A 27,775-nucleotide genomic window follows, 5' to 3' on the forward strand; every position below is an offset into this window, starting at 1 on the left:
CTGAATATTCTGGAAAAGTTCACAGTATTCAGGACATTCTCTAATGCTTAATACATCTAGTCATCACAAACTACTTTCTATTCAGTGTACTTTCAGAATAACACCACCCCAAAATACCTAGTTGAAAACATTCTAGGGAAAAGTGATATAACATTCCACCGCTGGAGAGCTTCATTTTGCACATCCATGTTTCTGCCTGCAGAATTTATAATTAATGTTTCCTTATCACCTCTCAGCACTTGGAAGTATTTTTTTCTAAAGTACCAGACTAATGTTAATGCAAATTAACTTTTGTGCAGAATGAAAGAATGTGTGTTATTTTATTTCACTCCTCCCCCACTGCATGGATGAATGTTGGAGGTCGCTGAACTACTGGATAGTTTAGACTGGCCCAAAATCACTCAGTGAACTTCCATGATTAAGAGTGGACTTGAAGCTGAGTCTCCCTGGCCATAGTTCATATTGTTAAACACTACTACACCCTGGCTCTCCAAAGAGACTCTAGTGCACATGACTATGCACGAAGCCCTTCGATTTGTTTAAAACAATTATCACAATACAGATTTTCAAAATGTTAAAAAAAATCATCAAATCATATTGTAAATAGTTGCTATATTTTGCTTTGTACAGCTGGCATTAGGCATTTAATTAATACATCAGAAAAAAATGGAAATTCTTGAAAAAAAATCTGTAGAAAGAATAACTCATTTTATATGGTTGCAAGGAACTCATAGTCAATTGGAACTTATAAACTGTATTCCTTAAGTATTTACTGGGAAGTAAGTTCCACTACTTTAGCAGTTTTGCACACAGTAAAAATTCTCAGACCATCCCAGACAAATGGCTGTCCAACCTTTGCTTGAAAACCTCCAATAAGCTCCCATGACTTTAAGAGGCTCCATTGCTTAATAGCTCTCATGATCAGGAAATTCCTCCTCATTAGATTTTGAATCTTCCTCTGTAAAGCCTCAACCTACTAGTTCTTGTTCTACGTTTGGGAGTTATGGAGAATAAATTCACATTCTATTCTCTTTGACAGTCCTTCTAGTATTAGAAGACTGCTATCATGTTTCCCCTGGATCTTGGCTTCTTTAGACTAAATGTATCAATGTCCCTTAACTATTTTTCAAAGTGATTAGCCTCCAAGCACCTCATCATCTTTGTTGCTCTTCTCTGTACTCTTTCCAGTTCCCCAGTGTCCTCCTTGAATTATCATGAGAAGAACCAAATATGGTATTTCAAGTGTGATCTGACCAGTGCAACACAGAACTTCCTATGATCTCATTAGCAATTTTTGGCAGATGCAGCACATTGCTGGCTCATGCTTAATCTGTGGCCTACAAGGACAGTTACATCTTTCTCACAGTACTATTTACAAGCCAGATACCACCTCTCTTGTACTGGTAATTTTTCTTACCTCAGTGCAAAACCTTCTTGTCGATGAATTGCATATTGTTGGCTGGAGCTCATTATTCAAGCTTATCAAGATCATTCGGAAGTATTAACAGTACTTCTTCCCTATCCATTTTGTGTTATCTACCAACTGAATGAGCATCCTATTTATCCTATCACCTACATCTTTATGAAAGAGAGAGCACTAGGCCCAGGATAGAAATCTGAGATACCCACTGGATACCTCATTCCATTTGACTTGGTACTATTAAAGACCGTGAACTGAGCCCTGTTCTTAAACCAGCTATGAATCTATCTGGTGGGAGCATCCATCCCACATATTTTCATTTTTGAAAGATATTCAACTGGATTTAGACATGTGTTAGGGGCTATTTAAAATGTTGTAAGCTGCCCAGGATCAATTGTCTTGAGGCAAGATGGGTGACAATCAAATCAAATCAATCAATCAATAGCTTCAGTAAAACCTTAACAAAAAGTTAACATTTGGAAAATAAAAAGGGTCAGTACTCCTTAAAAAAAGCAATGATAACAAATAAGAATAGGTGTAATATTGATAAGTTACTTAATAAATACAAAAAATGATCCACTTTTTACTTAGTACTGGCTTTCCATTTACAGAAATACATAATGAAATTAATTATAAAAATAATATAAACTAGAGAGAGAAGCATTATTTGCCAACTAAAAATTAAAGCAATCCAATATTGTATCCTGTGTACCTAGCATTCATACATAGTAATAGTAGTACACTTTACTAATAAAGATTTCATTGTATAGGTTGCTCAGATATTTTTATAAGTATAACGCAACTCTAGATTCAGGGCTTATCACATTCATTCAATTTTATGGGTGGAAATGAGTATATGATTTTTAGCTAACAATTTTGTTTTCTATATTTCCAGACAATGACTCATAACATTCCATCCAGTGAATATTCCTATTATATAACCAGCATTAAAAATGCCATATGATAATTAAGTGCTTAATTAAAGATTTGGAGAGTCTAATATTGGGCAACCAGGTTTAAAAAAATTTGATCTAAATTCCTATTCTAAATGTGAAATTCAGAAATTGTGCATTATCTTCTAGTCCTCTTGTGTGATAGTATGGGTCACTGTATTTCCGAGGAATATAGCACATTTGCCAGATGAAATACTATTTTGTACTTCTAGATTGATCTGGCTCAGTTTTTACTGTAGGACAATTTTGATAAAAACCCATTTTTAAGTAAACTACGTGTTTGGGATCTATAAATGTAACTTTTTTTAAAAAAAAGCAAAACACTGTTGCCCCAAAATATTTTATTAAAAGATTTTAATAAAAGTCCTCTTTATTTTTTGCTGTAGATATTCGTACGCTTATTTTAGCAATACGCAATATGAAACTGTTCAAGTTTATTGAGTCTGCAAGTATCCAGTAATAAAAGTGATTAGTATTATACTTTGTTCAGAGCAATTATAATATCCATCAACATTCTACAGAAATATATATTAATCAGTTTAATTATAGTTTGGGAGAAGGGATGCTAATTTACTGATTTTTAGATAAAAGAAAACAGGTATCTTTTACACCTGCCCTTAGCAAAAAACAATACAAAAGAAAACTCAACACTTCAGTAATAGCCGACAACACTGCAGCTGGTGTAATGGTAAACCACAGCTGTACTGCATACAAATACGGGTGGTTTTTTTTTTTAAGCTTTTCAAATATGTTATTGCTTCCAAAGTACTGACTTTGTTTTCAGATTTTACAAAACCATTTCCAATATAAAAATAGTTTTTGATTCTGACTTTCTAGCCAATGAAAGCATCAGTTCAGGCTAGAATACACATTTTATGTACTCTAGAGCAGAGTTCCCCAAGCCTTTGGGCACCAGGGACCAGTTCCATGGAGAAGTTTTTCCGGGGACCAGAGAGGGTATGGTTTCATGTACTGTCTGCATCCCGTAGATAGGGCTTTGCTTGTTTGTGTGGACCAGTTTCTGACATGCCGTGGCCCGGTGCCAGTCCATGGACTGGTGCTGGTTCATGGACCGGGGGTTGGGGACCCCTGCTCTGAGTATACATGACTATAGAGAGATCACTCTAGGTTTAAACATTTGACTACATTCATAAGTGCATGAACCAACATGCGCATTCCAATGGGAACACACTGAAGGGTGTTCTACCTAGCTAAATGGTAATATGTTAACTTCATGAACAATATGATATTATTGACTTAATGCGAGTAAATTCTAAAAAAAAGTCTCTGATTCAAGTCTGTTAACCACAAAAATCATATCTAAATGTATCAACTGTTTTGAAGAGAAAAGTTGTGTTTAAAAAATAATCCACTGTTAAATAGCCAATACATACCTCCATGGTTCTTCTCTTAGTTAATGTTATTCCAAAGTTTTTCCATACCCAGCGCTGTTCCACAACATGGGCAAAAATCACATGTCCGTTTCCACAAGCCCCAGCTAATTGTGTACCATCCGTAGACCAAGCAATATTAAATATGCTGCCAGTGTTTGGTTTCTCTAAAGCATAGGACCACTGTAAAATATTTTTTAAAAATAATTTAAAATTAAAAGTTAAAAAATCCTAAAGTGTAATATATAAAACATATAATAAACCAGGTGTGCAGTTAACACGTAGGCTGGCTTGGTCGCTCAACAGCAAGATACTGGTGAAATGGGCACAGCAGTGCCTGCATTTTCTGCGTTGCATGAGAAAAGCACATCTTCCTTCCCCTGTCCTTACAACTTTCTGCAGAGGGACAATGAGAACATCCTGTCATACAGCATCACAATCTCATTTGGAAGCATCACTGTTTCAGACAGGAAGGCGGTGCAGAGATTGGTGAAGATGGCTAAAAACATCATTGGCAATTCCTCCCTTTCATCCAGGACATAGCAGATAAGTGTTGCTTGAGCAGGTTCCACAAGATTGTCTGGGACACTACACATCCTTTTCACGACCTGTTTTCCTTGTTACCTTGTGGGAGGAGGCTCCGTGGTATCTGAAGCAGAACATCCAGATTCAGTTACAGTTTTGTTCCATACAGTATTAACCTTGTGAACTCTAAAGCTTCCTCCTTCCATTATGTATTCAAGATGAACAGTGATTAATATTTATATGTTATTTATATGTAAAGATGTAGGTCTATAAATATGTTGTATATAGTATGTTTAAATGTGTGTTATGTATGTGTACACTTTGAGAGCAAGCAACTAAATTTCATTTTTAATGTGTGCTATTGTGCACACAGTAAAAATGACAATAAAGGTTATCTATCTATCTATCTATCTATCTATCTATCTATCTATCTATCTATCTACCTATCTATCTAGTACAGAGAAGAGCAACAAAGATGATTAGGGGACTGGAGGCTAAAACATATAAGGAACGGTTGCTAGAATTGGGTATGTCTAGTTTAACGAAGAGAAGGACAAGGGGGGACATGATAGCAGTATTCCAATATCTCAGGGGCTGCCATAAAGAAGAGGGAATTAAGCTATTTTCCAAAGCACCTGAAGGCAGGACAAGAAGCAACGGGTGGAAACTAATCAAGGAGAGAAGCAACCTAGAACTAAGGAGAAACTTCCTGACAGTGAGAACAATTAATCAGTGGAACAGCTTGCCTCCAGAAGCAGTAAATGCTCCAACACTGGAAGTTTTTAAGAAGAGACTGGACAGCCATTTGTCCGAAATAGTGTAGGGTTTCCTGCCCGAGCAGGGGGTTGGGCTAGATGACCTCCAAGGTCCCTTCCAACTTTACTACTACTACTATTATTATTATTATTATCTATGTAAACATTATATGTTTGCATATTAGACATATGATTAATAGCACTGTATATATCTATTTTATTTTACATGAATTGAAACAAGATTATCATAGATAAGGGAAATATTCTTTTTATAAAATAACAACATTACTATGATTTCACACAATAACAATTTTTATTTAACATTATTAATATTGTTTTTAATGACAAATGTATATTAAATGCAGTACATTATTATAAAAGTTTCCATTCAGGAATATTCCTATTTAAAAAAATAAATGAAAAAGATGGCACTAGAAATACTTGAATAGTAATTGCTAAAATAATGGCACTTTCAAAATTATATTTCTTGTTCCAAGTCTTGACAGTTCAAATTTTAAGGGAAAAAGTGCCAATAATGGCAGAGAAAAATAGAAAACATTTTGTTTTAATGCTAAAAGGTTGAGGGTCAATAGGAAAATTCTTTATAGGTTATAAGAGGCAGGGAGAATGGGAGATAACTTCATTAAAACTATATAATAAAGCAGTTCATTTGGAATTTGGAATTTCATTCATACTGGAAGATAGCAAAACCAGGGATTCAGATAGAAGACTTACAAGAGTCTTGTAATTAGGTTCTTAAAAAAGTAAGCAATATAAAGAACACATTTAATAAAACTATGTTTCAGTTTGAAGAATGAAAAGTTTGGACTGAGAAACAACATCTCCCCATTAACTTACTTTAAAGAGCATTCTGGTTATGAAGACAATGTGACTAATATAAAATAAGAGATTTCTATAACAACATGTTACACAGTAAGGAAGAGATAAAATCTAAGGCAGACCATCAGATATCTTGATTTGATTTCACATCAAATGTAATTTCAAGTTCAATCTTTTTTTAATGATAAAGTGAAACAGCTAATTTAACCTATGAACAATTTTGAGAAATTAATCATTATTATTCATAACTTACTGTACATAAGGGATAAGTAATCCCTCTGTTTAACTGCAAGTTATAGGATATAGATTTGGGCAAATAATTAATAATAACTCAATGAAATGTTTGAGGGGATGCAAACATTTATTCCTATGCTGTATTATTCCAGCAGAAAATTTTATGGGAAGTAAGAATGTATCCCTGAATTACATTTATTAAATTTATTAATTTATTAAACTTATTTGCTGTCTGTCTCAATGTGGGCTACTCTATGTTCCATATAACAATAAAAAGGAAGAAATTAAAACAGTGTGAACAGAAGATAATAGAGTAAAAAAATAAACAAAAAGTACAAAATGAGAAATACAACTATATAATTACAAAAAAGAATGATGGACAGGTAGAGAGTAGAGAACAAGAAGAAAAGTGGAGCCTGCCATCAATTCATAATACATTTGAGAGAATATTAATCTATTCTGATTAATAAAAAAATATATTCTTATTCTTAGTTGCCAAACCTATATGTTAATGGTGAAAACTTTTTTAAAACAGTAACAATTGAAAATGATGTTCAAATATATCTATAGCTATGATTTAAAAAATTATATAAAATTAAAAATTTTAGTGCATGGAGGAATGAATCAGTGGAATGCTTATACACTATTACTAGAGTGTAAAAATATTGAATGTCAATTGTGTTGGGAATTTTAACGTTATTAGAATAATATATAATTAAAGCAAGATTTAAAGCAAAAAATGAAAAATAATAAGTCTTCATTTCAAACCTGTTTAGTCAATGAAACGGAGTACTGTTGTGAAACATTTTGGTAGATATGTGGGGTGAGAAAGTTCATAGGGGAAGAGGTTTCTTTGTGGTTTCCCAGCAAGTGTTTTATTGTAGGGAAATACTATTAAACACAGAGATATTGTCATACATGAAGTGGGACACACAAATCAAACCGGGTACTTCAAAGATATATTAATGGATGGTAATTGGCATCCAATACATTGGGTATACAATAAAACAATATTTTTTAAAAAGCTACTATTCTGTTTTCCCCACAAATAGGATTCTCTGTTGTCTAAAAGGACCTTCAAGCGCACAGGGAAAAGAAAGATAATAATCAAATGGTATTACATAAAATGTTTCTAACATAAGAAGCCAAAAATTGCAGTGGTGAAGGTTTATTCTTTCTTAGGATCAATTGGAAAAGAGTGCATTATATCATATGTATGTATGTATGTATGTATGTATGTATGTATGTATGTATGTATGTATATCATTATATACAAATACAATCACACACTTCGTATTTAACAACTCAGGTAAATCATATGACAATGTCCTCCCTTAAATTAACTATAAGAATTATGTAACTGCTATTTAATTTGTGCATGACAACAGTATAACAAAACCTATTTTCTAAGACTGAAGACCAAAAGCTGTTATTGTTACAAAAACAGTCAAAATTGCCTCTCTCAAATATAAACTGGCAGACAAAACTGAGTGAAATAAATCATTGTGATTATATCATACTGTTAAGAATTATCCATCATTGTTCAATCAAAATGTATTCTGTATTGTATTGTATTAATCCCTAATATACAGTAGAAAACCAGTTTGCTATCTTCTTTATGACAATCCTTCAATATATAAGAGAGAAATATGAAGGTTTTTTTTTTTCAGAAAATGACTTTGTTTAATCATCTTTTTGTTCCAAAAAGATACCAGTTGTGGCATATTGGGTTACTGGGATCCATTCCTTTTTTCCCCCCTTCCACATTCCTGTGCAGTGAAAATATAAATCGGTCTGTTTACCGGTAAGTATTTTACGTGATTGGCAAATATATCCAGGTAACAACTGCATGGCTGATTCAGCTTTGAACAATTGAATTGAAGATGGACTTCATAAAATTGCTAAATTCATCATGGAAAGGCCTTCTTTTAGATTACTTCTAAAGGTTGATGTGAAGTGCCAAAAGCTCTCCCAGAGAACCAGAGATAGCTATCTCAGTTAAAACCAGAGCCTACTCTTCCAGAAACAGATTTCCTGCTATACCAGATAGAGAACTTAATATAAAACAGATGCAAGTGCAAGGTTTGTTTTTTTAAAAAAATGTGCTTATATTTGTTGTACTTTCTCAACTGGTCTAAGGTAATTTTGAGGACTCATGTGGTATACAAGAAAGAAACAAATAAAGCAGCTACTACCAAACTGCTCGGCACTTGGGCTTGGCAAACCACCCCTCAAATTTGCAGCACATTGCCTGAGATGAAGTTCCTTCACAAATGTACTGATACAAACACATCAAAGTGAGGGAAAAGTCTTTCAATTATAAAGCATACACATTTAAATTTTAGGTTCTTTTTTTCATGATGTACATCAGTTAATTTACATAAAATAGCCTTAATTGGCTTGAATTTCTGCTTGGAATTATTGCCTGTCATTTGCTATTTAGGGATCCCAGGAAGATCATGAATATTTTATGTTCTTTATTATTTTTCAAGAGATTTTCCTCTTTCTGTTTCCCTCCTAAACCCAACTACCACCGCACCTTTGTATTTTATTCTTCTGTCTTTAGATATAAGAAAGATAATGCAATTTTGCCTTGAAAATACAGTGGCAAGAATATGTGCAAGTTCTTCAGTTATTCTCTGCTATGCTTGCTTTGCTTTCCTACACAGGCATTCAAGGAATGAAGGACACACTTTTCTTCAGATCAAGAGCTGTATTTGGTTTTTGAATGCCTTTCTATGAAGTGATCTTCAACTAAACAAGTATGGATGAATAAAAATAAAAATTAATTAATTAAAATTAATTAGATTAAGGGGTAAGACTTGATGGCATCTCCAATTATCTGCTATGTATTGGTTAGAACATATTTCTCACTTTCACATTACAATTTCACTAAAAAATCTTTTAGCTATCACTAGACTGTTGATGACAAATCCAACCAAGTCTTACTAGTGTAATTAATTTCTGAACTCTCACATCATACAGACTCCTATTCAGATAGATGATTGCTTCTCTATTTGTAAATTATATTGGTTGTATTTATTTTGGGACCTTTTCAATTGCATTTTAATCATCGTTTTATGAGTTTATAAAAAATTATTTGATTTCTGCAAAACTAATTATTTGAACATTTTGATTTTTGTGTACTTTTACCACTGTCAAAGAAACTATTTTATTTCCTAAGAAATTATGGTATGCATAGAGATAAGATAGGGTTTCCTGCCTGAGCAGGGCGTTAGACTAGATGATCTCCAAGGTACTTTCTGACATCATCATCATCAAGATACTTTTCTCAACATGTGCTGTTATTGCCAAAGTTGAAGATGCCCTAACTTGTGCATCAGAAGATAGTCATCTTCTAGCCATGCTTCTGGAGTTCATGCAGTAACATCCTGCCATCTCATTGGCAGTATAGTTTCTTCAGTTTTCATCATGTAATTTATTTTTCATTATTTTGATCAATTTTACCATTATCATAAATTTACTATGCAGTACTTTAGATGTTGGTATAGATTATATTACATACAATATATGCCTATGTGACTTGAAATTGTCCATTCCACACAGAAACACCAAAAAGTATTATATTTAAATAAGCACTGGTATGTTAATCAACCAATTTATATTAAAAAATGGAGCACTTGTGCAATATAAATTGCATCTGCAAAATAATATCATTTTTGATAGCAAGCTTTCATATAGTAATTTTCTCAAATGTGATTACTTTCCAGAGAAAGCGATTTGTAATGAGTGATGGAAAACATTAAAAAATATTTTGACACTGATCTTGCATCTTGTTCTCTTTTGTTTGTATTTGGGACTCTGTCAGTTTCAAAATATGTACCCAGCAATCAGGGACAATGAAAGGTGTTAAAATTTGTAAGACATATTTTAAGAACTGTAATTCAATACATAAAAGTAATATATGGTGACTGAAAGAACTTTTCCTACAAAAAAAATTGTTGCAAATTATAAGCAACTATGCTTCCAGTTCATAGTGTTCAAAATTAGGGAAGATATATTCTTTACATGTAGTCCTCGACTTACAACAGTTCATTTAGTGACTGTTCAAAGTTACAATGGCACAGAAAAAAGCAACTTATGACCATTTTTCACACTTGACATCCCCATGGTCACATAATCAAAATTCAGATGCTTGGCACCTAGTTCATATTTATGACGATTGCAGTGTCCAGGGGTCATGTGATCACCTTTTGTAATCTTTTGACAGGCAAAGTCAATAGGCAAGCCAGAGTCACTTAAGAACCATGTTACTAACTTAACAACCACACTGATTCACTTAACAAATACAGCAAAAAAGATCATAAAATGGGGCAAAACTCACTTAACAAATGTTTCACTTAGCAACAGAAATTTTGGGCTCATAAACACAATTGGGCCTGGAATCTTAGTCATTGAGCAAAACATTGAGCAAGACACCATTTGACTGCTTCACTCAACAACTGCAAGCTTCATTTTTCAGCGCATTGCTCCACATCCAACCTTTAACAGACTTCAGGCACTGTGAGAGTGAGGTCACAGTTTGCTTACTTCACCATGGTCTGAGACATATACCTAGAGACAAAATGAAAATCTGTAGGACAACTCCCTCCTCCCAACACAATTTTCAAAGTTTCTTCAAGTGTTCTGACCAGGATATCATGGTCAAGAGCATCACAAGCTGCTGTATGATTAATATGACTGTTTCTTTCCTGCCATGAATCAATCAACAGGGCAAATATTATAATCAAACATATATTATATTCTGGGTACCAAATTCAGTTCTCAATCTAGTCTGGATCTAAAAAAACTGGTTCTCTAGGAAGAATTAGGTAATATCAGTCCAAATAGATCACATAAAGTAGAATACTTATTTTATGAATATATTATTATACTTATTTTATAAAATCTCTCAACAATTCTAAAACTGGTAAAACTTAATATCAAGTAGTTCTTTTAGTGTGTCACAACTACACTTCTACATGCTTAAGTCTTATACAATCAAAAAAAGACATTGAGAAACAGTCCTATAAAATGGGCTCTAATACTTTCTTAAACACACACAGAATTGCTTCCAATAAACATTATTACCTATTTAAAAAACAGCTCCCATTATTAGAGAGAACCAAGAACATATTAAGAGACTGCTAAATCTATCTGCTTCTCATCTAGATCTGTGTTTTTCAAGCTTGGCAACTTTAAGATGTATAGACTTCAACTCCCAGAATTCCTCAGCCAACATTCTGCCCACCCTAAAGTTGCCAAGTTTCAAAAGCACTGATCTATACCTAACAGAAGACTGAAAGCAGGCTTAAATCTTACCACAGGTATATCTCATTATTTTCTTCTATTGATTCAAAGTTGGCCCAAGTTGCCCTGCCAGAAATCTGAGAGTACAGAATCATTATCACAATCTCCTCAAGAACCCTGTTATATATAAATCTCCTTTCAAATCAAATTTAAATTATCTGTCTTACCATAAATATTAGCATTTTAAAATTTAAATTAGAAAGGAAATCACGAAGATGCATAATAATAGCAGAGAAAAATATACTATAATGCTATTACATTGCCTTAGATAGATGTATCTGTGAACTAGTACAATGGAACATGCTGAAACTGTGATGTTACATTGGTTGGGAAAATCAAAAACATGATTAAAAATGAAAATTTCAGCAAAAAAACAAAAACACCCAACCATTGTCCAATATGAAAAATGTGTTAACCACACATTATCAACTCAAGATGTACAGAACAGGAATTAATATTTTATTCTCTAGGGCACTGAAAAAGGTCTTCTCTTATGATTCATTTTCTATAACTGTAGGGAAGGACGAATATCAGAAGACCTTTCTGTCCTTCCTCCTCATTTCTATTTGGGTGTAAGAGAACTGCATTTGCAACATCGTCAAAGCATGCACACATCTACAGGAAGTCACCCACAAGGTATATATGAATAGTCACAGGCTTAAACCCTTTAAACCCTGCAAGTTTTAAAATGCTGAAAAGCATGGACAGAGAGTTTCTCCCCCTCCCCATTTCATACTTTGAAAATATTTTAAAAAGTGTGCTTGATACCTAAAATGAGAGGTAGTCAAAGGTGAAATCAGGTGACTGAGTTCTAGTGGCACTTTAGCTATGAAAAACTGGCTGGGTGACTTTGGGTCACTTTCTCTCAGCCCAATCCACCTCGCGGGATTGTTGTGTTGTGGGAAAAATAAAAGAAAGCAGCATTGATAAGTTTGCCAGCTTAAGTGTTATATGAAAAAAAGGATAAAAGAAAAAAAATAAAGAAAAAACACTTGCAAACAGTATACTTATAGAAATGGCAAACTATATACTTTTAATATTAGCACTCCTTAGTTTTATTAGTGCTACGAAAAAGAAAAAAACTGATGCAAAAAAGTGTATGTTAATGTATTTAATTAAATTATGCTTTATAACTAGTCACATATGCGGCAGAAGGGTTAATGATATGTATATCTCCTGATGGTTCTCCAGGGAGCAATTTGCTGATTCAGCTCCATTACATCAGACACAATAAAAATGTCTGTGTTGACCAAAAAGCCAGGCCTGGTTCTCTTCAAACACTATCACACAAATAACCAGTGAATCATTCTCTCTCAGCACTAGCACAGCTAATTCTTTAGCAGCTATTTATATTTAAGTCAAAGAAAAAACTTGCATGAAGCGGCAGAAATGTATAGAGGCAAGTCTAATAAATTATTACAGCCAGCTGTAAAGAAATAGATAGCATCTGGCTTTAGCTACTGTTAAAATCCACTCCTCTCCCAGAGCAAAATAAAAAAACTTTTCCCCGGAAGCCCATTTAAAGAAATGTATTTTGTAAATTCATTTACTTATGCCATTTAATCAATTAAGAATATTATCATTTTCTAATAAAGTTAAGATTTATTATCTTTAAATCAGCAATAAATAAAAATGTAGTTAAAATCTTCACTTTCTTCACAGGATTAAAAATGGAGGAGGAATATCTTTGTTGATATTCAGGAATGCTTAGGATAAATATTATGCAACTGTTTCTACTTTACTCTGTAATTTTCTTAAACCAGCTTTCTCTTTCTATACCACCCCATTTTGCTTCTTTTCAAATTGAAGGAAGAGCTCTGTGAATGTAGTTTACCTGGTATTTTGAGACATATCTGAGACATATATCTGAAGTAAAGGGTTTACTCCTTTAACTGCAAATTATTAAAAGAAAAACTTTGAAGGATTAAATTAAACAATCTTCTGCTAAGCTATTCTTTATAACAATTGCAACTGCCAGTACAAATTGCTGAAGAAAGGACTGAAGTTATGGATTATTCTGATACAAAAATGAATGTCCATATTCTTAAATACTTATTTAGTGCAGATATAAAATTACTCATGATTTACTCTAACTATTCCATATTATTTTGGAGTTTGGTAATAACTATTGGCTATTGTTTTTTCTACAAAGTTTCTCCATGGAAGAAAATATGCATAGGGAAAGAAAGTGTGTGGATAATGTGTGTGAGACAGGTGAACACACAAGCAGTCCAAAAAGGCAGAGCACCCATGAGAGAAGTTAAATATAGACAGATGGCTTAAAAGGAGCAGAATGCAAAAGACCTGGCTAAAGAGATTTACAATACATTACAATAGGTTACAATTCAAAAGGTCACTTTCAATTTTCTAACTGCAGGTAAATGTTGGCGAGATAGGGGGCAAACAAATTTAATGAAATGAATAAATGTCAGCAACTGTTTACTATTTACTGTTTTCTGAAATATAACTGGTCCTCACTTCACAACTGAGTCTACAACAGGCCTGAACAATTACAACTGGTCCTCATACTTTAAAAGGTTGCAGCGTCCTTAGTTGCCATTTACAGCCTCCTTTGTCAGCTTCCCACAAGCAAAATCAATGAGGAAGCCAAGAGGAGATCAGAAATAGCAACAATATGATCTCCCAATTTAATTGCAGGATGCACTCAACAGCAGTAACCAGAAGTGTTAACATTTGTGGGACTATGCAGCATGGTCACAAGACATCACACTTTGCAACCGCATTGCTTAACAATAGGAATTCTATTCTCAATCACTGTTGTTAAGTGAGCAATTGTAGACAGATCTTGGGATGTTAGGGTGCAAGTAGCAGAAGAAAAAGAGCATTACAAAACTACAAACAAAATCATACATGACGATCTCTCTCTCTCTCTCTCTCTCTCTCTCTCTCTCTCTCTCTCTCTCTCTCTCTCTCTCTCTCTCTCTCAACAATACCAATACATAATACTATTGTGTAGAACCAAGCAGTACATCTGCACATTTATGCCTCATCTCTTTGCCATTTGCATTTCATAGAGTAGAACAATCCAGGCCAGCAAGTTACACTTCACAGTAATCATTTTATAATCTTATAATTTTAAAGTTTTTAATCTTATATCAATTTTAATATTTGACTTTTAATCTTATTTACTGTTTATATGCTGATATTATATTGCACACTGTCCAGAGTCTCATTGAGGGAGCTAGGCAGTGTAGAAACATGTAATATAAATAAATAAATCATATTACACCAAGGCATGTTGCAGAGGCTAATGAAAAGATAGAAGCAGTTCAGCATAGAAAATGGAGAACTAAGCAGTAATTTTTATTTTCATTTCATGTCATTGCAAGTATTTTCAAGGCTGCCCAACTCAAACAATGTGAGTGGAATAATCCCAGCAACCCAATCATTCTTAGCTTTACATCAGTCTTATATGACTTTATCATGCCCAATAAGCACTTCTCAGAACAATTCTTGGATATGTTTCCTCTTCAAACACACTCCACAAAATCTTTTGATAATTTATCTTATGATTGTTTGAAAAAAATATCCCTCTCTGAAGTATATTCAAAAGAGTCACTAGAATGAGCAATGAAAATTAAAAACTATGAAATGACACACTCCAACACAACAGACCTTTGTACTAAAAGAAAAGATGGAGTTAATTTGAGGAACTAATAACCATAATTTACATAATCAATTTCCTTAAGCTAACCACAGAATTTTGGAAGTGAAAAATAATAAAATATATAGAAACTGTCATCATCAGAAATCAAATTAACTGAAGAAAATACGGTTACAAATTTAACAAGTGATAGTTGGTAAATACTATATTCATGGATTTAAAAAAATCTTGCTGATGGCATGTAATAGAATGAGAAGCAAAACAGCTTTGAATTTAAGACATGTCTTATATTCATCTATAAATTTAATAGATTTACTCTTTATACTTCAAGAAAAATGTATAATTAAAATCTTAATCTTTAATCTCGTTTTCTTGAGATGTACAGGTAGTCCTCAACTTACAACCACAATTGAGCCCCTAATTTCTGTTGTTGAGACATTTGTTAAGTGAGTTTTGCCCCATTTTATGATCTTCCTTGACAAAGTTGTTAAGTGAATCACTGCCATTGATAAAACTGTAATATAGTTGTTAAGTAAATCTGGCTTCCCCACTGGCTTTGTTTGTTACAAGGTCGCAAAAGGTGATCACATGACTTTGGGACACAGCAACAGTCATAAATATGAACTAGATGCCAATTATCTGAATTTTGATTAAGTATAGTACACTTAATATTTTATATTAATATATACAATTTGAACTATTACTTACCCCTGTTTTATCACAAAGCCGCAAAGTGTGAAAGGATCCAACAGCAAATAATTCCCCATCCAAAGCCCAAGCAACTGAAGTGATAGGATATTCATGGGACTGTGAGCTATACAGCAAACGACCATAGCTATCCCATACCTATTTTATTAAAGAACAAAAACCAAAATCAAGATTTGTATTATGATGTGATTTCATTTCAGTGAGCTTGTGTGGGTTTTTTTTTCACACCCATGTAAAGTAATAATAATGCAATCTTTATTCAAAAACTTAATGATATTTAAAATTTCCAATCTAAGTATTTAACTATACATGATTATGTTAGTACATTTACAGTGAATATTTCCCCAACAATATCATTTATTAACATAATGAAGATTTATTATGATTATTAGATTTTTAACTGACTTTTTAAAATTTGATCAATTCAAGGAGGTAAACATACCTAATTATATCTGCTTTGCCTCCTTAAAATTTTTTATAATTTTTTAAATTTTTAATTCAAAATTTTAACTCTAACATTCTATTTTTTATTTTTTATATATTTTTATTTTGTTTTATATTTTGTTTTTTACTTTATATATTGCATATAAATTGTTTTTATATTTTGATGTTTTATTGTACACCACCCAAAGTCCCTCTTTGAGAGAGATGGATGGTTTAGAAATGTGAAATATAATTAAATAAATAATACTCATGCCTCCTATTTTCCTCACAACTCTCTGGGATGAGTTGGGCTGGGACAAGGCCAAAATCATTCAGCCAGCTTTCATGTGTAAGAAAGGCCTCTTCTAGTTTCCAGGCCAGCACTTTAACCTCTTCAAAACTATCTAATTAAAATTGTAATTAACTGTAATTATAATTATAAATTACAATAAATAACAATTATAATTAATTATAAGTATGCAGTAAGTGTAAAACATTCGTGATGCAGGTAATCAAATAGGTACAACTGGGACCAGTAATTCAGTCATTAAGTGAAGCAGTCATTAAGGGGAAAGGTGAGGATTGGTCATAATTGTGAACAGTTGCTAAATGAGGCAGTCACTAAACAAGGATTACTTGTACTTGTTACACACACACATACACAAATACTGTTTCAAGTGTAGTGAGATATTAGCTTCTTTTATTTAACTGCACTTCTTATGATAGTTATTAGCATATTGTAAAACATTTTTGGAAAGAATGCATACCTTATATTTACAGTCTTCCCCAGCTGACAAAATAAGATCATTGACAGAATTCCAATCAACTTTTAGAATAATTCCATCATGAGCTTTCCACTGGGAACAAACAGGAAGAACAAAGAATATTTAAAATAAAGCTTATAATAGTGCAATAGTGCCAAGAGCTCTAAATATTAACAAGATATAGTATTAAGTGAGTATTATTATTTTTAAATAAATAACATTTTAGTCAAAATATTTGATGTGCAGATATGAAAATTGAACTTCAGTTTGCAAAAAGACTGCATTAAGTTAGATTGTATAAACCATGTATATAGATTTGGTTAAATGAACTTAAAATACATCTTCCTGCAGCTTTGTTACATATAATTGACACAATAAACTCAAGATGGATACTTGATGCCATTATTTTACAACCATTTCAATTAGCATATTTCTAGGTAACTCTACTTCTACCTGCTAATCTTACTAAGAAACTGAACTGCTGTAAAAACAATTCCCACAATTTCACTTTAATACTATACTATGCACTATTTTTTACAGTTCTTCTCTGAACAGGTGTTAATCCTCCCCCCCATTTTTTAAAATTAAATATTATAGAACTTTCATATTCAATTACAATTTGTAATCTAATTCCAGATTAAATTAATGTTGAGCCATTGTCCTGGTACAGTGGGGTTAAGGCAGTGTTTCTCAACCTCAACAGCTTTAAAATGTGTGCTGGCTTGGGGAATTCTGGGACTTGAAATCCACCCTTTAGCTGTAATGTTACTTTTTAAAGCTAGCATGATGACATACATTAAGTAGTAAAGTAATAGCTAACTTAATTCAATTTGTCTGCTTAAGTTTAGATTCTAAGATTTTGTATAGCAAGTACTTCTGAATACCAATTCTGACATAAATAGTGGCAATTCTACCAACACAACATATTCTCTGACTGCTATACATCACCATCCTTCACACAACAAAGATAAGATGAAGATTACTGTTTTGGATACTGTTCACTAAACATTTTGTAATCATTATAATTATTAAATATTCTATATTAATAATACCTGTAAAACTTTAGCATTTGGCTGAAGTGGTTTGATAATCAACTGTTTTCCTGATGTGTAGAGAATCTTTTCAGAATCTGGACCCCATGCTACTGAATATATTGGTGTTCCTATAGAGATAAGGAAAGAAAAACTCATACATATTGGTGCAAAATGCTACTATTGTTTACATTCCAAAATAGTTTAATACTGTTCTAATCAATTTCAGTTTTATACAAAGTGCTAAAAAAGGATAAAATTAGCAACAAAGGTAAACTTTTATTCATATAAAATCTCTCCATTCCTATATAACATTTATCTAAAACTGCTGGGGAGATCATCTACCAGTATGGGATTGGAATTCACCAGGAGGCTATCCAAATCAGGATGGAGAAGAACAGGTTAAGACTCAATCCAGAATGCTAATAGCAAAGTATTAAGGGTGTCATAGAATAAAAAGTCTAGAGAGCACAAGATTGCCTGGTCAGGCTCTTGACAATTGCTTTCTTCTTGTTTGTGATGTGACAGGTTTGATCAAAGGAATGGTGAATTAAATTTCAGAATCAAAAAAAAGTATCACTTTTATCAATGGAGAGATGGATTAACATTTAATTGCAACACAAGAACAAGGGAAATCATCATTATAGAAAGCATGCCAATGGTGAGAAAACAAGTACATTCCATTACTTAAGCAATAATTTATTAACACCTGACACATTCTATTCAGCTGCAAGGAGGGCAGCTTGTTGTATTCTTAATACACACTTGAAACCCAAAAAAGATTCCATTTGTAGTTATTAAAAAAGAACCAGTATCACCATCTGCCTGTATGTCAAATCTTACTCTGTACTTTCTCTGATCAAAAATAATCAACTTGAGAACAGCAGTGGATAAGGGTAGCAGGGTACATTATTTGGTTTAGCATAACTGGATAACAGCCATGTCTTTGGGTTTATATTATTGATGAAAGTTTGTTTGAACTGCTAGAAGAGCATAAAATACTTTTTTAAAAATTTCAAATCTCCTAAGCTATCACTCAGACTTCATATGGACAACAAAATGATCTTCATAAAGGTGGATTGTGATTTAATAATGGCAAGTCTGAAATATGTAAGCTTTTGAAATCACACAAGGTTAAAGACCAACATTCTATCTGAATTCTAGTTAAAATAATGGATAGCAACACTATCATTAAGCACTGTGATTGTTGAGCAGAAATCACATGACTGTGACAGATTTACAAGCTCCCTTCCATTATTAACTGAATCACTATGATCACTAAATGAGACACCACATGACCCAAGTTCCTGATTTCTTGCACTTGACACAGCATCTCTAATTGGACCTAGAACAAACTGGCAATCAATGCAGCTCGGGGAGCAAAAGCATAAGAAGTGTCGTTTTAGAAGCATACATAACTATCTGCACTTCTGTATTTCTACCAGCTGAACCTTTTGGATATTCTTCAAAGGTAGCACCATGTAGAGTGCATTACAGTAATCCAATTGGAAGGTGACTAGGACGTAAGTAACTGAGAGCACAGCTCCACGATCCAGGAATGGTATAAGTGGGCATAACTGGTATACAACACAAAGCTGTGCAAAAGGCCCTCCTAGTCGTGACTGCCACCTGCTCTTACAGCAGGAGTCATGAATCTAGGAGGACCTCCAGATTGCACACCATGTCTGTCTGGGGCTATACAACCCCAACCAGCACTAAAGATGACAAAGATAATGTAGAACACAATCAAAATATTTTTAAAGGAACAAGCCCCTGAAAGATATTAAGTATTAAATATGTTATTGTCAAAAGAAAAAATGAAATAAAGTATTTCTTAGAAAGGGAGGTAGAGAGGTGGAAATGAAGGATACTAAGATAAAGAAAGTTAACAGTGAAGGGAAAAGGACAAGATGATGGCATTGCTTTCTATCTTACTCCCTTCTTTCAGCATGGAAGTATGTAAAAGCAAACTGAAAAAACAAGCATACACAGGGAAGCATTCTTCTTGGCTAAGCTGCAACAAAAGAATTCCCTTCCCACAGAGAATCTCTAAATTATGAGCTACTACTGGCAAGATTGCAGGAATTTTTATCTGGATTGACTTTTGGGGGATGTGATGAAATCTTTAATATTACATTTTAGAATTTATTTTCTGTTGTATTCAGTTTTTATCACTTATTAGTCAAGCTCCCCACCCCAAATAGTTACTGAAACTCAAAGGTAATAAATTAAGGCCTGATATGGATTTGTCAGCAGAAAAAAAGCATAAAAAGCAAAAGAAATGCAGCCAAGCTATTTCCTAGTTATTCATATCAAAGAACCAGAGCAGGACAACTTAAATGGGGATGAAATTTGTGTGAATGCAGAAATGGCCATAAAGCAAATTTACTGATATTTTTCAGTTAGGATCCAGCTCTGAATACAGTACTGAGATTGTGTCTTAGCTACATTCCAACTGTATGATTTGTGTAATTTCACTATCCAAACATCTTTACAGAATGCTGTATAATTGCATTATACAATACTAAATTAACATTCTCAATCAATACATTAAAAACAATATACATTAGATTGCCACAATACATTATTCTCAGTTGAACTCATAATTTATTTATCTGGTTGAGGAAATAGCAGTAGAGACTCTCAGCAATCATCAAAGCAACATATAGTGAAAAAGAGTATAAATTCAAACAACATTACTTTAAAATTGAATAAAATTAAATATTAGAATAAACTAGCAACGGAAAGCATGAGGATTTTACTATCTTCTTACCAATTTTAGTAATGATCTTTATCTATTGCTAACTTTCTTTGATATAAAGTTGTCAGAGATACTCTCCTTCCATTTTCATGGTAACACCACTGTAATTTAGACTAAAGATTTGCATACCACATTTAGTGATTGAGAAACTCAATTGAAGTATAATCAGATTATACTTTTGTTTCTCTAGGGATGCTATTTCATTTCTAATTCAACAACAACAAAAACGTACTAGATTGATCCAATTCTAAGGTGACTAGTTCATTCTCTGACAAAATATTATTCTTTCTTCTCAATTGACTTCATCTGAAACTGAATCACCTAATCCACTGATAAGCTGCATTAGATCTTTTGGTTCAAGTTTTTGAAAAGTTAGTTTCAAAAAGGTATTCCCATCCATGGTTGACTCCATACCTAAGGAAAGTCCATATTTATGTTTATTAACTAAAAGGAAAATTTAGAAAAATAGTCCCTTTAATATAAATTACTCCTTTTGTATTTGCTCTTTGCTGGAAATTAACTTTGCTGGAAATCATTCAAGCTGATAAAATTAGGGAGCATTTAAAAAAAAAACCCTGAAAGGATAAATAGTGTAATGCCTCTTTATATATTTTATGGCTTATTTAAAACTACTTAAGAAAAACGTAGGATAAAACAATTATCAGAGATTTGGAGAAGAGAAACAAAATCAATAAAACTATAGTTGGTTATCAAATAAATGACAATTGGAAAAAATACTGCTTTAAATGAGAATTAAAAGAAGCAGAAATTCTAGAATAGGAAGTAATGTGAATACAAGGTGTTTGTGGGGAAAAGTTTGCTAGAAAAACTGGGGATTCCTTTCACTATATTCCATTTAAGATGTCAGTAAGACATCCAGTAAAGAAAAAATAGGTGATTTAGCATAGCTTTCGGACTTGTGCTGCAGCCCATCATCAGGGATTTTCTCATTCTCCAGAATGTGTATTTTGGAGAATTCTGAATTCAGAATGTGTATTCTGGAGAATGTGTATTCTGAAAAATTCAGAATGCAGGATTCTTAGGTGGAATTTCAACAATAAAGAAATAACAACTTACCTTGTTGTACTAATGTAGATCTTAGCATTCCACTCTTGGACCAAATTTTTATTTGTCCATCTTCACCAACTAGAAATAAATAGCAAAGTCTTTGCCTAAATATGATTTCAGCATTAAAATCCTTTAAAACTTTGAAAATCATGTATTATGACTTTACCCCTAAAAAGCAGTACTAACAGTCTTCTCATTGCTTTTTGAAGAATTGTATGGTAAAAAGAACTATCATTCTCTAGAGCAGGGGTTTCACACTTGGCCCTTTTATGACTTGTGGACTTCAACTCCCAGAATTCCTCAGCCAGCATGTCACCCCTGCTCTAGGGTGACTAATTAAAAGGTTTCCTGAATATGTTAGCATAATAATCAATGTGATATTATTATTATTATCCATGTAAATGTTTTCTTCCTCTTTCTCTAAATATTCTTAAATCACCTAAGTAAGAAAGCACACAATGAAATTAACAGGCCTTCCGATTATCCTGGAAGATAGCAATGGAAACTACTGCCAAGGAAACCTCAACTATATAGTTGTCAGAAATCAAGGCTGACTTGAAGATATCTTACCATAGTCCTGTTTGAATAATTTTCTTAACCATCTTATGAATAATTTAAGAAGAAAATGTAAGGAAATGATAACTTCTAGTTTTGATTCTTCTATTTTTAAAAAGGAAACATTAACAAAGGGAAAAATACAATTTCCTAAATATGTATTGCAGTTTCCTGTTTTTAAAGTTTTTATTCCTTCTGTATGTAAATGTATACACATACAAATTTCGAATGCTAACAGCAGAATTATTATTGTCACATGCAAAGGAGCAACAGTGATTATATATTTAATAAAAGCTGGCCCAGTCTATTTTATACAAATGGAAAATATACTTCCTATCGTATTGTCTGCATATTAAATATCTAAAGTTCACTAAAGTCCTATATTCAATTAACAATTGAATTTTGAATTTGACTTATTTCTGTTAATTGATAATGAAGACTATATTCAATACAATGAATATATTCAGTATTTTCCTATTTTTCAATCTATAAACTGCACATAAATAGTAAGTATACACATATGTCATGTTTGTATCATGTACAGTATATGTCAATTTCTATTTACTCAGGGATTCACAGAAATATCTAATCTAATAGGGCACTTTACATAAAACAGTATATTGCAACTATTTTCACTGTTATATAAATCAATACAAGTGACAAGCAAGTAGTTTTTATTCCATGATGTTGCCTTTCAATCAGTTTACTACTGACTGAACTATACAATAAATGAAGTTTTTCATATCCAATGTAGCCTCTGGTTTAGCTACTTTCTGTATACACAAATGATAACGTATTATTAGAGTTTAAAGTAACATATTCTTCAAGCACAATAATGAAATAAATACGAATGTTCTGTATATGCCTAGTTATCTATCTTTATATAATTTCCATGCACTAAATATTTTATATAGTAATCATGTTACTTCTGTTACTTCCATGCACTAAATATTTTATATAGTAATCATGTTACTTCTTTTGCATCGTGCAATTGAAAAAAATGAAGCAATTACACAACATGTTATTCTATCCTTTCTTTCAATTTCTGCACTTTAAAAAAGGAGCAATTCTCCTTCTGCATGTATTCTTGAGTTAACCATATTTTTTAAAAAAAATATTTTTTTGTTTTAAATATGTTTAAATATGTTTTATTGATTTTTAACATAATCACAACAGTGTGTTGTCTGGTTTCTGCTTTTGCGCAGTAGCACAGCAGCTAAGTGATCGCAAGGCTCCACACCCTACAACCGATTTCTGCCTGCTAGGGGACCCTAAATGGACCTGAAGTTGCCCCATAGAGGCAACAAAGAAGGAAGGAAGTCTCTCCGATTGCAGAGACATATCAGTCGATCCAATTAGTTTGGAAAAAGCCTTCCAGAAACCAGCAGGAGGAAGGCTAACTTAACTTCAGAGTCTAGCCCAAGTTACAAGCAGCCGAAGCCCAAAAGCACTATTTTAAGCTGACTGTAAACAACATGTTTGGAACTGGGTAAGAACGGTGATTTTCTCTCTTCTACTTGAAAACTGATTTCCTGGGGGAGAAAAAAAAAAAGAAAAACCTCAAGAAGCAAAAAGCCTCCGAAAGTGAGAAGGGGGGGGGGAATCTTTGCCCCACCCTCCTACAGATGGAAGCGGCAAATTAAACTTTTCAGGGAGAACAGAAATATACTGAAATGAAATGAATATAAGACTCAATCTGAATAAATTTGAAATCAATGGAATCTGTTAAGAGTTTCCTCTTAAACCATGAAAATAGAAGTAAATAATAGAAGTAAACAATTGTCTATTACTGAAAAATGAACTGGTGCTAACATCTAGTGGTGGATGAAAATATACAACAGCAGTTGCTCTATCACAGGAGCTGGTAAAGCCCAGGAAAAGATAACTTGTTTCTGGTGACCTTCAATGTCTTAATAACAGAGAATACTGTGACAAAAAAGAGAGAGAGAACATTTTGGGCTATTTATAAAGTGGGAATTATAAACTTTAGAAAAAAAATTGACCTTTCTGGATTACACATACCAACTCAACTATGACTCTAAAGCTATCTGCAGAGAAAGGAAAACCTTAATTTTTGGCTATCATGGAAAACTAGAAATCTGCTGAAAGATTCCAGAAGGAGATCTATGCTATGTTGCAACAAATCCAAACAACAATGATGTCAAACCACTAGGAAATTAAAAATAACTGAAAATATAAATGAACACATCTCCAATTTATCTTTACAACACAAAAATTCTCACAAAATAAAAATAGAGAGTGAACAGAAAAAAACAGACAACTGAATATGAGACAGAGAGATTTTAAGATGGAGCTTAACAATAAAAGGAAGTATGACTTAACCCAGATGAAAAAAAATTACAGGAAATACTGGACATGGAAAAAACAACTTATACTCTAAGATCACAAAATAAGTTTGAGGACAAGAAAAAAAATGACAAAATGGATTCTGCCAGAAGAACTATGAGAACTTGAGAGACAAAAAATGATAAATAAAATCAGGAAAGAGTTAACCATATTCTTTCACGGCACACTTAGAGATGAATTCTGTTACCTGTAACAAGTGCGGTACCTTCATAATTCCATCTTCCTGCAAGTACAGCTCCGCAGTGGGCTTCTACACTTTTTTCAACTCTTCCAGTTTTGGAAATCAAATGAAACTTACCTATAGAAATATTACATTAGTTATATTGCGTTAGAAACCTAATTTACATACAAAGATATTTTCTGAAAACAGCATTTCATTCTTCTCTTTTTCTAATTTATTAGTCAACTTATTATTGTCAGTTTGTAAATACTTCTCACTAATATAAGTAATTGGTTTCAGTTCAACTGAAATTATTCACACTGAAATCAATAGGACAAATTAGAAAAACTAATTTATCTTGTTGAAAGAATCAGCTCTACAATATATGTAGTTACAGGACACCTAAAGAAGAAATATGTCTTTGCGCTGAAAAGCCTAGGAAGATATGGTGGGAGGTTCTTAGCATGCTGTTCCAGAGGAAGAGAGATTCAGAGTTTGATTCTGGTAACTCTGGAACTTTATTGATCCCAAGTGGCCATATTACTGTATTTAGGATTGGGTTGCTGTTGATAAATAGGTCTATTTGCAATAAGATCATGTTTACCCAAGCCTTAATGTACCTTTTGAAACTGAAGAATATTATGGTTCTTCACCATAGACAGATCATTTCTTATCCAAATGAGGATTATTAGCAATATAGTTCTTTGCAAGGCAGGAACACAAATTATAATGGTCTATACAGAAGCTTTATGGACCTTCACGTAAAACTGACCCATCTAGGACATACATCTAAAATTGGGATGATTAGCATCCCCCTATGATATATATATTGGAGGGGTCTACAAAAGGTGTTTTTCTGTACGTACTCAAGTTTCACAGAACAGCCTTCCCACATGAAACCCAAATTGTGACCTCCTTGAAGATGCTTAGGAGCATAGTTAAACATTTATTCTTGATGCCTGATTCATAACATGAGCAAAAGTCAGTATGAATTTGTTCTTGATAGATCTTGGCATAATTTCTCTTGCTCACTTTAGCAAATAATTTATAAAGTACCCCAAAACATTAAGAAACTAATCAAGAATGAACCGGATAGCTTCATAATTATATCAATACTTATGGGGCTTAAAAACTATTTTCAAAGAATGTCATCTGCAAGATCTCATCAAACAGGAGATATCAATTGAGATTGAACAAGGATCACTCTGTATTTTCTATTAATATTTTATGTACCGTAAATGCCGGCGTACAAGGCGACCCGGCGTATAAGACGACCCCCGTCTTTATAGCCGGGCCGCATTCCTAGAACGTCGTCTTATACGCCAGAAACTACCAGTATTTCCGGCGTATAAGACGACTCGGTGTATAAGACGACCCCCATCTTTGGCGCCGATTTCAGCGCTCGTGGAAGTCGTCTTATACGCCGGCATTTACGGTAATAATTTTGGCAGAAGAAGTGCATATGACACAAAATTGGGGGGAATAGTTAAAAAAGAAATAAAATTCAAAGTAGTTTTGATAGGTTAGAGAAATGAGTTAAAAGTAATGCAATGATATTTAACAGAAACAAAAATCAAGTATGTATTCAAAGGGAGACTTGGCTTGATAATGGTAATGGTTCTAATACAAGACATATAAATTCAACATTAATTATAAACACATTTTTTCACTATATATAGTTTTTTTTAACGAGTGATTTCCCTAAATAGAGTTCTGTCAGGACAGTCTAAGTGATGAAAAATCCACAATTACATATTATTACAAAGAAAACCACATGGATACATTAGGTTATCAAGAATTGAGATAAGTTCAAAGAAGACTACAGTTCTCGCTTACGTAAGATGTTTTCTATCTTAGAATTGGTGGACTTTAATTACCAAAACCCACATTGAACATGGGCTCAGAAACATAAAAAACAGAGCAGAGTGTTAATAGTCAATATGGAAAATAATAAGGTGAATCTGGCACCTCAAGGAAAAGTTGCCGGGTTAGGGCACTTCAGCCAGCCACATACCCTCAAAAACTTTGTGCCAAAATGCACATTTCCTAATTGCTAAACTCTATCCTCTCACTAAGTAGGATAGTACTCCTATTTCTCATTCTAAATCCTGATATAAGGTTATTAACAATAGGGTGTCCAATTTGGTAAAAGCTCTTGAAGTATCTGTTCTTTGCAGCTAGAAAATAAATTCTATTATGAGCTAAATACTGAAGTTACTGCATTGCACTAGGGCAGCGGTTCTCAACCTGTGGGTCGCGACCCCATTTGGGGTCAAACGACTATTTCACAGGGATCGCCAAACAACGCAGTCCGCCATTTTTTTCCCCTTTTCCTTAGCTGTGCTACTCCCTTTTATTCTATTGGCTTTTGAAAGCCAATAGAATAGACTCTCTTGAATAGAGTCTAATTCTATTGGCTTTCAAAAGCCAATAGGAATTGTCCAGGCTGTCTCTGCCCTGCTGAGACCGCCAAAAGTCCCATTCTGCAAACGGTGCTGCAAGTTGTCTTCAGCGAAGGTGAGCTGTCTGGAAGTTTCCACCCCTCCCTGCTGAGCAACTACTAAAAATGTAAGTAAAAGAGAGCCAGGGGTGGGAGGTGGGAGGCCGGCGGGCGCAGGGAGGGTTGCTGGCACGCGTGGGACCCGGCGGGTGCCTTACTTCCCTTGGGCTGGGCCAGCTGGTGGCCCAGCCGGTGGTCGGCCTGCTCCGTCTCTGCCGCTTGCCAGCTACGCCTCGGTCGGCGCAGGGGGCGGCACCACGCATGTGCGGTGCTCCCGGGCAGGGAAAGTCCTTGACTTAAGACCGGTTGGGTAGTCCTCGACTTATGACCGGTTGGGTAGTCCTTAACTTACGACCGGTTGGGTAGTCCTCAACTTACGACCGGT

The 27,775-nt window shown here is 33.6% G+C and overlaps 1 protein-coding gene across 5 annotated transcripts in view; it reads right to left on the minus strand.

Annotated features, from left to right (window-relative positions):
- Nucleotides 1-27,775, minus strand: part of IFT80 (intraflagellar transport 80) — a 56,551-nt gene that overhangs the window by 16,439 nt on the left and 12,337 nt on the right. For all 5 annotated transcript variants that reach the window (XM_039361100.1, XM_039361099.1, XM_039361098.1 and 2 more), the window contains 6 exons: nt 24,918-25,028; nt 21,818-21,886; nt 18,001-18,110; nt 16,952-17,041; nt 15,762-15,899; nt 3,768-3,947 (listed from right to left, as the gene is read on the minus strand). In XM_039361100.1, the coding sequence (XP_039217034.1) occupies nt 3,768-3,947; nt 15,762-15,899; nt 16,952-17,041; nt 18,001-18,110; nt 21,818-21,886; nt 24,918-25,028 (698 nt within the window). The remainder of the gene's footprint in view (nt 1-3,767; nt 3,948-15,761; nt 15,900-16,951; nt 17,042-18,000; nt 18,111-21,817; nt 21,887-24,917; nt 25,029-27,775) is intronic.

This window comes from Crotalus tigris, unplaced genomic scaffold (genome assembly GCF_016545835.1).
Source record: "Crotalus tigris isolate CLP2741 ecotype Arizona unplaced genomic scaffold, ASM1654583v1 scf7180000019200.1136910, whole genome shotgun sequence".
NCBI lineage: Eukaryota > Metazoa > Chordata > Lepidosauria > Squamata > Viperidae > Crotalus > Crotalus tigris.